Genomic DNA, 12,995 nt, shown 5'->3' with positions numbered 1-12,995 from the left:
ACAGTAATGAGATGTTAAAGCTTGGGAGTATTGACATGTTATGTCAAAGTGTAAGGAAGCCATCAGCACACACAAAAAAGAAAACATTGAATTAAGCATCATGAAAAGGGAAAGAAAACAGAACGACAGAAGGGAAAATACATATAACAGAAACAGTAGAGAGCAAAAAAGAGCAATAGTAGAATCAGCTGAGTATAAAATACATTTTCAGAATACCTATTAGGAAAAAAGTAGCTGTACAATAAAGAAACAAAAGATAATGAGAATAGGCATGGACACTATGGTCCTGATCCCGCAAACATTTAGGCACATGCATAACTTTGCTCACACAAGTAGTCCCATTAACTTCAGTGAGACTATTCTTGTGAATAATTATTTAAGTTAACAGGATGACTTGTGCAAATAAAGTTCAGCATGTGCACAAGAATTGGCAGAATTTGGTCCTATACTGTCTCTTGCTGTGTACATCCATAAAACACAGAATCAGGAACTTAAACTCAGATGAAGGAAAAAAGTTTAAAATAATAGGCCCCAAGGGAAGCACTAACCATGAAAACTAGTAGAAGCCTACAACTAAGAATTTCTGGGAATACCCCAAAGGCTAATTTGGCAATGCAATTAATGTTACTGTGCTCTTTGATCCACAATATACACACTAAAAGAAAAGGAGTACTTGTGGCACCTTAGAGACTAACCAATTTATTAGTTAATAAATAATAAATTGGTTAGTCTCTAAGGTGCCACAAGTACTCCTTTTCTTTTTGCGAATACAGACTAACACGGCTGTTACTCTGAAACCTGTCAATATACACACTGTAATTTCTATTTTATAGTGCAGAGCACTGCTTAATTGGTGAAAAACTAGGGACAAGATTTTCAAAAGTGACTAGTATAACTGGCCAAAACTCAGGAGTTTTGCTTAACAAATTTGCTTTTGTACCAATCTGGAAGTTTTGTTCTGAAGACACCAAAATATGGCATTTCTAAAACAAAATAGGACATCAATATTCTTGTCAGTTTTATTGCTGTTATTGAATGAATAGCAGTTGTGAAACTGACAAAAATGTCAATTTCATTCAGCTGCTTCTTGGCAGGGAGCCAAGACTTTCAGCTTTGCTATGGTCCCTGTCATGGACCTGGGAGTCCTACGACTCACTCCCAGGGTCTGTGGCAGCCCTGCCATGTGGGCTTCCTAGTGTTTCAGCAAATGTGTTGTCAAATCTGTAACAGATTTGGCAAGCCTTCACTTCAGCAAGTCAGCATTTTCTGACAAAATGTAGCTTCATTGTAAGATTTCTATCCAGCTCTAGCAACTAGTGATTTTAGATGCCTCAATTCTGAGAGCCCTAATTGATTCCTACCTAGAGTCTGCAGAAACACTTCACCTGAAAGAGAAGCAAACCATTCCCATTCATCTCAGCATAGGATTAATTCTGAAGACTAATGAGGCAAGTCACTTCACCATACTGTTTCAGCTCATCATTGGTAAAAAGGAAATACTACTACCTCACAAGAGCATTATGAGGAACAGCAAATGCACAGCAGCACATCCTCACTTCATGGGCCTCCCCTCATCTCAGATCACAGCATTGCATGGGGTTTTTAGCTCTAGTACCACCTACTGGGGCTCTCCCTTGGGTCTGCAATAGCCTTTGAGCCTGTATCTTCTCCTGTCTCCGCTGCTAGGTGTTCTGTGGTTTGGCCCTCCAGCCAAGTCACATAAAAGTCTATACCCCTTCAAGGGTAGCACAAATAAGTCCAAACAAATCAAAATAACAGCCCTTCCACCCCCTGAGGCCTCATGGTAGTTCCCTTGTTAGCTCTATCTCAAGGCTTCACTTGCAAGAGCTATCTTGCTTCTGTAGTGTGTATGTACTATCATTTCCTGTTATGCCCCACTCCAAAAATTCTCCATACCAGAGACTGCTTTCTTCTACACAACTGTGCTCCCTCAGTCTACTTATAAGGCCTAGCTCCACCTCCTCTGGCCAGGAGGCAATTATTTAATTACCCCCCAGGCGCAGAGCAGGACTAAGTTCTTTCCCTTGTTTTGGAGGTGATGGGGGTTAAGCTCCATCAGAGCAAGATTTTCACAAATGCTAAAAAAGCAAGTTAGGTGCCTATCTCCTATTGATTTTCAATGAGAGTTAGGCACCTGACTCACTTAGATACATTAGAAAATCCCCCTGAATGGCTGAAAATCTCTCTACTTAGATGGGCCCCATTACTGTATTATCTGGGCACCTCAAAATCTTCAGTGTATTGATTCTCACAATCCTCTGAAGTAGGAAAGTATTATCTCCATTTCACAGATGGGGAACTGAGGCACAGAGTGAATAAGTGGCTTGCCCAAGATCTCAAATGAAGTTTAGAAATGCAGGGAACTGCACCTACATCTTCCAAGTCCCAAGCTAGTGCCCTTAACCATTGGACTATCTTTCTCAAAGGAGATATTATTATTCTTAACTAGACCTATTAGAAATAATGTTCTGGACAATGTTCAAAACTTGAGAAAACAAAACTGAACAAAAGGTGCTGGATTTCTTCAATATCATGTTGATTTGTCTTCAGAAAAAATATTCTCATTGTGAAAACTGTGTAGAATGAGCATTAATAACATTAGCTACACAATCCACCAGGAACTCTGACCATCTCCTCTGTCTGGTCTTATATTGCCAAAATGGTGCAAAAACCCAATATCCCAATAATGATGGCCAGAAAGATATGGAGCCAAAAATGTCCTGTTACTTTTAGTTGGCCAGAACACTAGCTAGAACTTTTCCACTCAACTTTTTCTAAGTGGTATTATGGGTCAGTAGCTAGACTTCCTGATTTTTAGTCGTGTACCCTAAGTTCTGTTCCCAGTTCTGCCAATGATATGCTGTGTCACTTTGGGCAAAGCTGCTTAGCTGTTCTGTGCCTCAATTTCCTTACCTGTAAAACAGGAATAATAATCATACAACTCAAAGTGCTTTTACAGAAAAGGCTAAGTATGGATGAAAACCACTACATAAGAACTAAGTATTGTTATATGAGAAGATGTGGAACTAGCCACTGTAATTATTTTGAGACTGAATTAATGCAACTCACTCTACCAAATTGCGGGAGCCAGAGGTCTACCCACAAACTACACATGCTTCAAGATGCAGTAGCTAGTCCGCTGGGCAGACCAATGAAAGTACATCACAATACTCTGCGTGCTACACTGGCAAATTCCAGTTATTATTAAAAGTCCTGGTCCTTATCTTTAAAGTCCTATGTGCCTAAATGAGGGTCAAGCTACTTCAAAGACCCTCTTCAACTCACCATTGTAGCTGCTTCAACATGAACACTGGTTGATACAACCCAGAGTCTAATTTTCTGGTGAATGCTCAGTAAGTAGAAGGCTCTTACCTGTGGAATCTGTTATGAGCAGAAATCAGGATAAGACCAAGTCTTACTACTTTCAGGTCATGATGCAAGACTTCTCCCTTTTGGTAGGCATTCCCCTAAGATTTATGCATAAAGTGGCCCTGACTACAGGACCAAGTGAACTATATAGATTTAACTACTCATTTATTAGCCCCATAATACTGAATGGAGGGAGAAAAAAAAATCAGTTCTTTATTCTGAAGGAAGGTTGATGTTTTTTCTTAATTTATGTATGGTGCCTACATACGACAGTGATGGGTTCTTTAGAAATACATATAACAATAATTTCCAACTTCTCATCACAACTATTAACAACAAATATTTCTGTAGAACTGCTCTATTGATCATACCGTTTTTCATAATTAACAACAAACATTACATTTTTTACTACTGAAATTTGATTATTTCAAATACAATGTTTAAAGTTTGCAAATTATGAATAACAACTAATATTAGTAGGGCGTGAAAGGAAAAATAAGGGTTAAAATAAATAAAAATATTGAGAATTATGGGCAATCAAATGTTATTGTTCTTTTATCTTGGGATATAATGAGGTTAGCATTCATGATGTTTGAATATTCTGGTTATAAATCATACTTATGGTCCATTAAACATAGCCTCTGTTAATGCCTCCTATACTGAAATACCATGAGCATTATCACTTCATTTAAGGATATCACACTGGTGACTTTTTCTTGGCAGTGGTTACTAGCTATATTTGAAAATGAAATATAACAAATTGTTCAGGCAGAGGGAACAGCTGACTGGTTGAAACATCTGATTCCAACTACTTAAATCCTCTGGAAACACAAAGTCAGATCCCAAGAGGAGATTGGTTGTTTGTTCATCCAACACAGATAAATTGAGTTGCATACAGTTTACTATGAGTGCCTTTCTACTGTGGTAAAACAAAACCACTGTCTACTCTCCACGGTCATTAACAATCCCATGACACTTTTTGTAAGGTTTGCCCTAGAGTACTTGTCCAAATGCAATCCCCTTCATCTCAGACAAAAACACTTCAGTGGTAGATGAATTATTTTCATCATGTATGGTACTGTATATAGTTTGTTAAATCATTTTATGAATTAAGGTGATATATATAATATTTATTATGGTAACAAAGCCCTGCAAAGGGCAAGGTTGTTTTTATTTAGCAAACCAGGAGTTTCACAATGACAAACTGAGCAAGACCATAAATCCAAAAATTAAAACTATAAAGGCAGATTTCATCCTTGGTTCACATGTGAGCTGATATTGGCTTTTAATTCTGGACTGTGAACTCCCTGAAGTTAGTAACGATAACTGTAAGGTGATGCGTGGTGACTGGAAACAAAAGCACAGTGGCCGGATAACATGGGGGGGACGGGACCCTCTTGACCCCAGCAAAGACTGTGAAGAAACAAACCTACCAGGATGCTCCTTCCACGTGTTGGTCTGGGCAGGTTTGGTCTTCCTGCCTTACACCATCTCCCAGCGTCCCTGTGCATCTTCTCCCAGCGTCCCTGTGCACCATGTCCCTGCCCTGCCCCATCTCCCAGCGTGCCCCCCCCCCCGGCAGTATCTTTATCCCTCCCCCGCCCCACCCTGTCACCAGGCCCCCGGCCCGGCTCAGGCGGGGTCTCTGGGCTTTCGAGGAGCCCGGGGACCGGGGGTGTTTCTAGTGCATGGGGCGGGGGGAGGGCTGGGCGGCTGCCGGGGCCGCTCTCTGCTCCTGCGGTTTCTTACCCGCGGCGGCTCCCTCCTTCTCCTCCGCCATGTCGGCCCCCAGCCGTAACCATGGCAACGCGGGGCGCCGGCGGCTCCTGCCAACCGGGCCGCGCCCGCGCGCTCCCAGCTCCCGCCAAACCTCGGCCCGGTGCCTGCGCAGCGACCCCGGCCCGGCGCCTGGCAGCGCCTCCTCCTCCCGTCAGCTCTGGGCCTGAGGGGCGGACGCGGAGGCACCGTCGTGGGCCCGCTGCTGACAAGACCCTGGCCCCCGGGGCGCCGCTGCCCCGCGCTGGGGCCGGCTGCAGCCATCTCCGGGTCCGCTCGCTGAGCGCAGCCCCTGCCTTTGCAGAGCGGCGCGGGGACCAGGCCAAGGGCGGGGAAGTGACTTGGTCGAGGTCACAGAGCTGCAGGGACCCCCAGGGCACCTGAGTGTCCATCCAGTGGTTCTCAAGCAGGGGTCCATGTAGCCCTGGGGGTACCCAGAGGTCTTCCCGGGGTACATGAACTCATCTAGATATTTATCGAGTTTTACGCCTGGCTACAGCAAAGGGCCTAGTGAAGCCAGTACAAACTAAATTTTCACCCAGCCAATGATTTGTTTATACTGCGCTATATACTATACACTGAAATGTAAGGCCAGTATTTATGTTTCCAATTGATTTATAAATATAGGGTAAAAATGAGAAAGTAAGCAAGTTTTCAGTACTAGTGGGCTGTGACACTTCTGAATTTTTATGTCTCATTTTATAAGCAAATAGTTATTGAGTGAGGTGAAACTTGGGGGTACGCAAGACAAATCAGACTCCTGAAAGGGGTACAGCTGTCTGGAAAGGTTGAGAGCCACTGCCTTAACCCATCATACAAACTTTCAGCACAGTTTTGGGGTGCAGTTAAAGGTCCACATACACTGCAAAGCAAAAATAGGTCACTGTTGTTTACGTTGCAGTACAAATGGTTCCATGTCTATGCAGCAGCCCTGGAGGAATCTCCTTTTAGGTCTAATTTAGTAACCACTGAAAACCACAGCTCCCATTAATTTGAACAATAATAAATAAACTTGCTTCCCTGCGTTTCTCCCTAGCCCCAGTGCTTATGACTCTTCACAAACACTGCAACTACAATCAAACAACATAAAAACAAATAAAATATTTTAAAATGGGGATTCCTTAGAATCTGACCACTGTGTTTTATCTTCTTCAGGAGAGTATAGGCCAATAGAGAAGGCAGCACACTATCTTTTGTGTAAAAGTTTCAAACTGCTGGCTACACCCAAATACTGAATTTTATTTGTGGAATTTTGTTTATTTATGTTTAGTGTTGCTATTGGTATACTGGTAAATATATGTTAACCCTCATACATTCTTTACAAATTATGCTGATTTAAAAGCAGAATCTGCACCACTGATGATCGGAAGAAAAGGCCATGGGCCTGGTTAATTAAGCTGCACTGAGAGTAGTGTGTCTTGTTATTTTGGAGTATTATTTTTTTTAAAGTGAGGAAAAAAACATTAATATCCCTAAATAATCTTAAGTTAAGGATGCACTGAGATGCATCTATAGTATTCATGTAGGATTTCACAGCAAGCACATTCATTATAAAAGCCCCAGAACTAGACCCTGGTCCTTGCCCTCACTGCTTCTTTTTCTAATGTAGAAGTACAGCAAAAGCAGAGATAGGTGGTTTTTTCCTAAACATACAGCTATTGTGTGTTCAGAGTTCATGCAAAATAATTGAAACTTGAACAGCCAGTTCAGCTATAAAATTGAACAGAAGCCAAACCTCTTTGCTTGATCAAAGAAATGTTTTTCTAATACTGTAACATGTTATTTGCTGAAATGACCACACCATGTACCCCTTGCATTAGTTATTTTTGTCTTTCCTTTTACTCAAGCATAATGTAAAATTTAAGAAATGGGCATGGTAAGAGTCCTAAGACAACATATAATTAGCCTACTGGGACAACATTTTTATGTTATCTGAATAAAATAGATGCTTTTGAATGGTTATGAATGGATTGGAAACATTAGGGCAAATTACTCTAAATATTACATACATGCATACAGTCTCTCTTAGTGCAAAGCACCACAGAGTCACATCACAATTAAAAGTAAACACAACAGATGGAAGTCTTTGGCCAGCAATCTTCCTCCACAGTTCCTGCTCTTCACACAGCCTTGAGAAAAATGCCATGATGCATCCCATCCAGTTAGCCACATCGAACCATGTTTGCCATGAGCACTCTCCTGCCACTGGCAGCAGGCATCAGTCCCTGCAGACTTGTTTCAGCAATCTTCCTCTGCTCATCCCACCCACATGTCCTGCAAACTCAAATTTTCTTTGATCATCTTGATGATATCAGGTATCGCTTCAGCTATGCTGTAAATTTGGGCAATTACCTCCTCATTAGTCAGGGGTACACGGTATAGCTAATGTACAGCAATTGTCTGTAGAATTTCAATTTAAGAGACTTTCTGCCTTCAGTGTCCTGTTTCCTAAGGTCATGTCTACACCAGAGCTAACAGCGGCACAGGTGTACCAATACAGCTGCACCACTGAGATCTTTCATGTAGCCGCTCTATTCCAATGGGAGAGAGAGCTCTTCCAACAACATAAACCAACCGCCCCCAATGAGCGGCAGTAGCTATGTTGGCAGGAGACGCTCTCCTGCCATCATAGCAGTGTCTGTACTAGTGCTTCTATTGGTGTAACTTATGTTGCTCCTGTGTGGTTTTTTTCCCCCACAACCCTGATCAACATAGTTATACCTTCAGAAGTGGTAGTGTAAACATAGCCTAAGCATCCATATCTCACAAGCATTCAGCATCTTGCTACAGATGAGATGGCAGCAAATTTCATTTTACACTTCATGGTAATTCCTTTGCTTCTCCAAATGTGGCTGTGTCGCTAGAGTAACAGTTGTGATTCCAGTTCTGTGTCAGATCTCTAAGTGATGTTTACCATCCCTCGTTGTCACACTACCTTTGTGAAGTGCTCAATGCACTTCAAGGCCTCCTCAGATTTGGGTAGGAATATTTTTGCCTTTTCAGCAGACTTAACTGCCACCATTGTCTTTGTGTGTGATATTTTAAGACCTAATTTCTCTTTCCACCACTACTCTCTAGCAGTTCTGGCACCTCTTCTTGCCATGATCCCATCCTGTGAATGTCAGTGAAGCACAGATGACTAATTTTTCAATCCACCAACAGATACACCATCCTGTAGGTTTCCATCAGAGCATCTTCTTAAAATTTCTTCAAGATAACAGTTGAAGAGGGTCAGTGATAGCACGCAGCCCTGTCTGACACCTATCCTCAAGTCAAACCAACTACTTTGCTCACACCCCATAAATACTGAAGCCATTGCATTTCCATAGAAATATTGTATCAGCCTTATTACATTTTCACCAGCTCTACTCAGCCCCAGGATAGCCTGAAGAGATTTGTGCCATATGCTGTCAAATGCCTTAGCAAAATCCAGAGGCATGGGCCACCTGCCCATCTCCATCACTTTTTCCACACAGCACATACCGATTGAATATTTGCTCCATTGTACCTCTTGGGTCCAAACCCAGCTTGTTCTTTAGCCAGAAAGTTCTTTATCTTGGGCACAATTCTCTTCAGGATGATGTGCAATAATATTTTGCTCGGATATGTCAATAATGAGATAGCTTTGTCCCCCTTTGTAGGACTAGGGACCATCAGGGATTGTGTCCAAGTCTTGGACCATTTTTCAGACTCCCAAATCACATTGACAAGCTTATGATATACCAAGATGAATGCCTTTCCACCACTTTGAATTAGTTCTGCTTGTATGTTATCCACTCCAGGGGCCTTATTGCTTTTCAGTGTCCACATCACATCTTCAACTTTGTAGATTGGAGGAGGAGTCAGGATAAGTCAAGCTTCTCAAGTAGATCCCCTCTGCCTCTCACTTCCAACTTAAAGTTCATTTTGATCATATTATACAGTTATCAGCAATACTTACCCCAAATGTTGAGTGAAATGGTATTTTCCCTGCTAGGGAAACTTTTCAAAAGAGGTTTGAGGGTTTGGAAGATTTTCCTAATGGCATTTGCTGCAAAGGATTCTGTATATCAATCCACTGTTGTCCAAGTCAATCTTCTTTTGGCACTTTAATCAGTGCATCTATTTCTCATGTCATATGAGAATATTGCTCCCTTGCAGTTTCATCCATCTTCTTTTGTTCTCTTAGCTTCCTTCATTGATCAGACAATTTGATAATATTCTCCATGTGTGTCTTTGTCTGGAGTGGCTCACAAGCAAGAATACCAACAGGGCAGACTGTTAAGAAGGGCACAAACCCCAGACTTATTGTGAGTTCTGTATGTAGATTTCACCAAACAAGTGTAAACTCCTTAGGCACAATACAATTGTCAGGCTGCCTTTGTTAGAAATCACAGGCCAGAGATGAGAGGCAGGAATGAGGCAAAGAGGTGATGTCAGAGTCTCCAATTTATACCTCCATGTACCTGGAAAAATACTGTCTCAAACATGGAGTCGTGAATCATGTGTTCTAGTGCCTTGCTGAGTCAGGAGGCATCCATTGTCTGTGCTCTTTGAGGCGTCTTCAGGAGGGGACCACTGGAAGAGTTGATTCTTCTTAATGACCCATCACCACATGGCTGGCTAGTCTCAATGTAAATCTGTTTTGTGGGTGTTATCCAGGAACACAACATATTTGAGACAAACACATAGCAAAGTTTCATGACTTCATACCCAGTGATAATACATGCATTTCAACAAGACAGTATTGTTCAACAGATCACAACTTTTCCAGTGATACCTTACAAGGCACACTTTGTATAAGATTTATTGCAATTTTGTAACAGTGGTATTATATTAGTGCAGACAGTCATCTCCCTTTTTATATGGCATCACAAAAGCCTTAACATGGATACACAGACAGTACCCTTGGGCATTCTGATCTATCTTGCCACCCAGGCAAGCTTAACTGTGATAGATGGTCACTCTACACCAAAGATCACAAAATATTCAGGTTACTCCCAGTCCCCAAAGGACCAGTCACATGCCCCAGGTCAATTTGTACCTTAGATCTCACATCAAAAACAAACACTCATTTATTTTTCTTAGTTAATACTTGGTTTACTATAGGATTGACTACAAGGTTAAAACAGGCAAACACACACACACACAAATGAGCTGCAGTCTTAGGTTTCAGATGGCAATAGAGCTGCTGAAGTAAGCCAGCTCTATAAATCCTTTCGGGCTAATCCAGGTTAATCCTGGGGATCTCTTGTTTATGTTTAGGAATCTTTGCCCCTTGGAATCCAAACAGCATAAAAAGACTTAAATTCCTTCTGGTCAGAGATTTTTATCCCCATCTCCCTAGAGTCCAAGCTCATGGGATGAGTGCTTCTGGACATCCCCCTTCATGGGTGTGCTGGGAGTAGTAAACAAGGTCCTTGTTCTTTGATAGCTTACAATGGCCCATTTGGATTCAATAGGCCTTCCAGATGGGCTGGAGATAACCCATCTTCATGGGTGCAAACCAGTATTTCACACTTGGTGATGTTTCTTTCCTGACTGGATTTACAGTTCCAGAGCAAACATTTTTTTACAGTTACAAAATAGACACTTAAGTATTGCCTTATAATATGGGTTACAGATACCATTAGTGAGATTAATGCTTGCAGCAATTTATAAGCATTTCATAAAGTAGAATACCTATTTTAGCTATACTAAAAACACTCTGGTAAGCCAGACTGGTTTCCAGCTATGCATTGGTCAGTGTTCAATGAGGCCTGGGGTCTTGGCATGAGCTGGCACTTGGTCTGCCAGCGTCAAGAGATCCAAGGTTTTGTCTTTAGGATCTGTTTCCCTAGGAGTTCATCCACAGCCTCCGTAATGCAGCAGGAGATGTTGTGGTCTGTCTGATCTATGCTACCAGTGCACGGAATTAAATATTACTAAAAAATAAATTGACCTCATTAGGAGTGTGAGCCCATTCCAGCTGAAGTTGATGAAAGTTCTGGGGGAGGTGCTTTGAGGAGGGTGGCAGGACAGAGGAAAAAAGGGACTCTTTGGACAGGAGAAGGAGGAAGAATCCCAAACATAGCACTCTAAAATCAGTCAAAGTTTACCTCTGCCTTAACTATTAGTGGTCCCACCTCCCCACCAAAATAGAGCTCTCAATTCACACTGGGAAAATGACTAGGAGGGTTTCTGCAGTGGAGCTGCATGATGGGGTAGACTAGGTTTGGAGGCCCCCTGCTGGAAGGCTCACAGCCCTGTCACACCCCACCCCAGAAAAGGGCAGAAGAGAAGTCCTCCAAACTGCCTAGAGCAGCTGTGTGGGACACAGCCAATCACAGCTGAGCAGGCTAGTATAAGAGTAGCTGTAGGGCCAGTATGAGATCAGTTCCTTGCTGGAAGAGCATTGAGTGAGTGAAAATTGCAGGACCTTGGACAGGGCAGTCATGAGAGAGAGAGGGAAAAAAAAAAAAGAAGTTCTGGGCTGGTTGCTTGGACTCCATAAGGACAAGGCCCTGAGGTAAGGGTGAAGATGGTGGGCCATGGGGAAGTGGTTCAGGGAATTAGAGTAGTGGTGTGACTTAGATGAAGGGACATGGTAGATGGCTGCTATCTACAGGGTCCCTGGCCTGGGACCTGAAGTAGAGGGTGGGCCTGGGTCCCCCTCACCCCATTACTCACTGGGGGAAGTGGCCTGGATTTTGATGCACCCCAGAAGGGGAACTGAACTTTTTAGTGTCCCAGCAGGAGAGCTGGGGCCTGAAACACACAGAGAGGGCCAGGAAGTATGGTGCTGAGACCAGTGATAGCCTATGGGACTAATTAAGGACCTAAGCCCAAGGAGGGTACAGGGAGAGAAAGTGCAGGCCTGCACACACTTGACCAGGTGCAGCTTGTGAGAGGTGCGTGCACCCCATTGCAAGCAGTTATGCTTGAAACTAAGAAATGGTGAGAAATCATTTCAAAACTAACATAGGGACTTTTCCATTGCCTTCTTTCCCTATACCCAGCTCTGCAATTTCACTTTTTCTGTTACTCCTCTTTCCCTGGCATTTTCTCCTCTGGTTGCCTAATTCAATAAAAGACTTACAGATACTGTCCTGAATTCAGAAGCTCCAGAGTGCTTATCACATTGACCTAGCACAGGGTTGGAGAGCCTTTTTTCCCTATCGGGGCCATTGACTTGTATACAGAATCATTTGTTGGGGGGGGTCACATACAGTCCCATGGGTGCGACATGGAGGCTCAGGGCTTCCCCAAGGCTCTAGGGTGGAGCCAGAAATGAGGAGGTTGGGGAGTAGGCTCTGGCCTGGGGCCATGGGGTTTAAAGTGCAGGAGCAGGCTTAGGGCTGTGGCAGGGGGTTTGGGCTCCAGGAAGGAGTTGGTGTTCTGCTCTTGTAGTTAGCCAAGAGATTGAAGCCTTGAACATTCAGCACCTGTTTTTCTCCTGAATGTTCAAGGCTTCAATCTCTTGGCTAACTACAAGAGCAGAACACAGTGCTGGATGTCTCTTAAAACAGGGATTTGATTTTTTTTTTTAGTTTCCTGGCAATATGCCTTGAAAAATGACATGTAGAAAAATTGTAACGATTATAGTGATCAAGAGTTCGACCTAAACTATGACACTGTCCCTTTTAAACTTAATGCACAAACGTCTCACTCAAGAGTATGAGTGGGTTGAAATTACTAATCATGTTTTGGCACAGACAAATGCTAAAGGAAACCTGGAGCAACTAATTGAACAGCTTGGAATGTCAGCTGCTACACACAAGAATTTTTAAGAGTTCTGAAAAGAATGTACCCTTAAGCTTTTTTAAAAGGAAAAAATGGTGTTAAATGTAGGGAAATAATGGAAGGGACAG

General features: G+C 42.6%; 1 protein-coding gene across 1 annotated transcript in view; it reads right to left on the bottom strand.

Annotated features, from left to right (window-relative positions):
- Positions 1 to 5,324, bottom strand: part of DRC8 (dynein regulatory complex subunit 8) — a 34,748-nt gene extending 29,424 nt beyond the window's left edge. The window contains exon 1 of the mRNA XM_084625250.1: positions 5,140 to 5,324. Within this exon, the coding sequence (XP_084481376.1) occupies positions 5,140 to 5,170 (31 nt within the window). The 5' untranslated portion in view covers positions 5,171 to 5,324. The remainder of the gene's footprint in view (positions 1 to 5,139) is intronic.
- Positions 5,325 to 12,995: the final 7,671 nt, after the last annotated feature.

Source organism: Lepidochelys olivacea, assembly GCF_965140295.1.
Source record: "Lepidochelys olivacea isolate rLepOli2 genome assembly, chromosome: 3".
Lineage (NCBI taxonomy): Eukaryota > Metazoa > Chordata > Testudines > Cheloniidae > Lepidochelys > Lepidochelys olivacea.
This window is presented reverse-complemented; position numbering and strand designations above follow the sequence as displayed.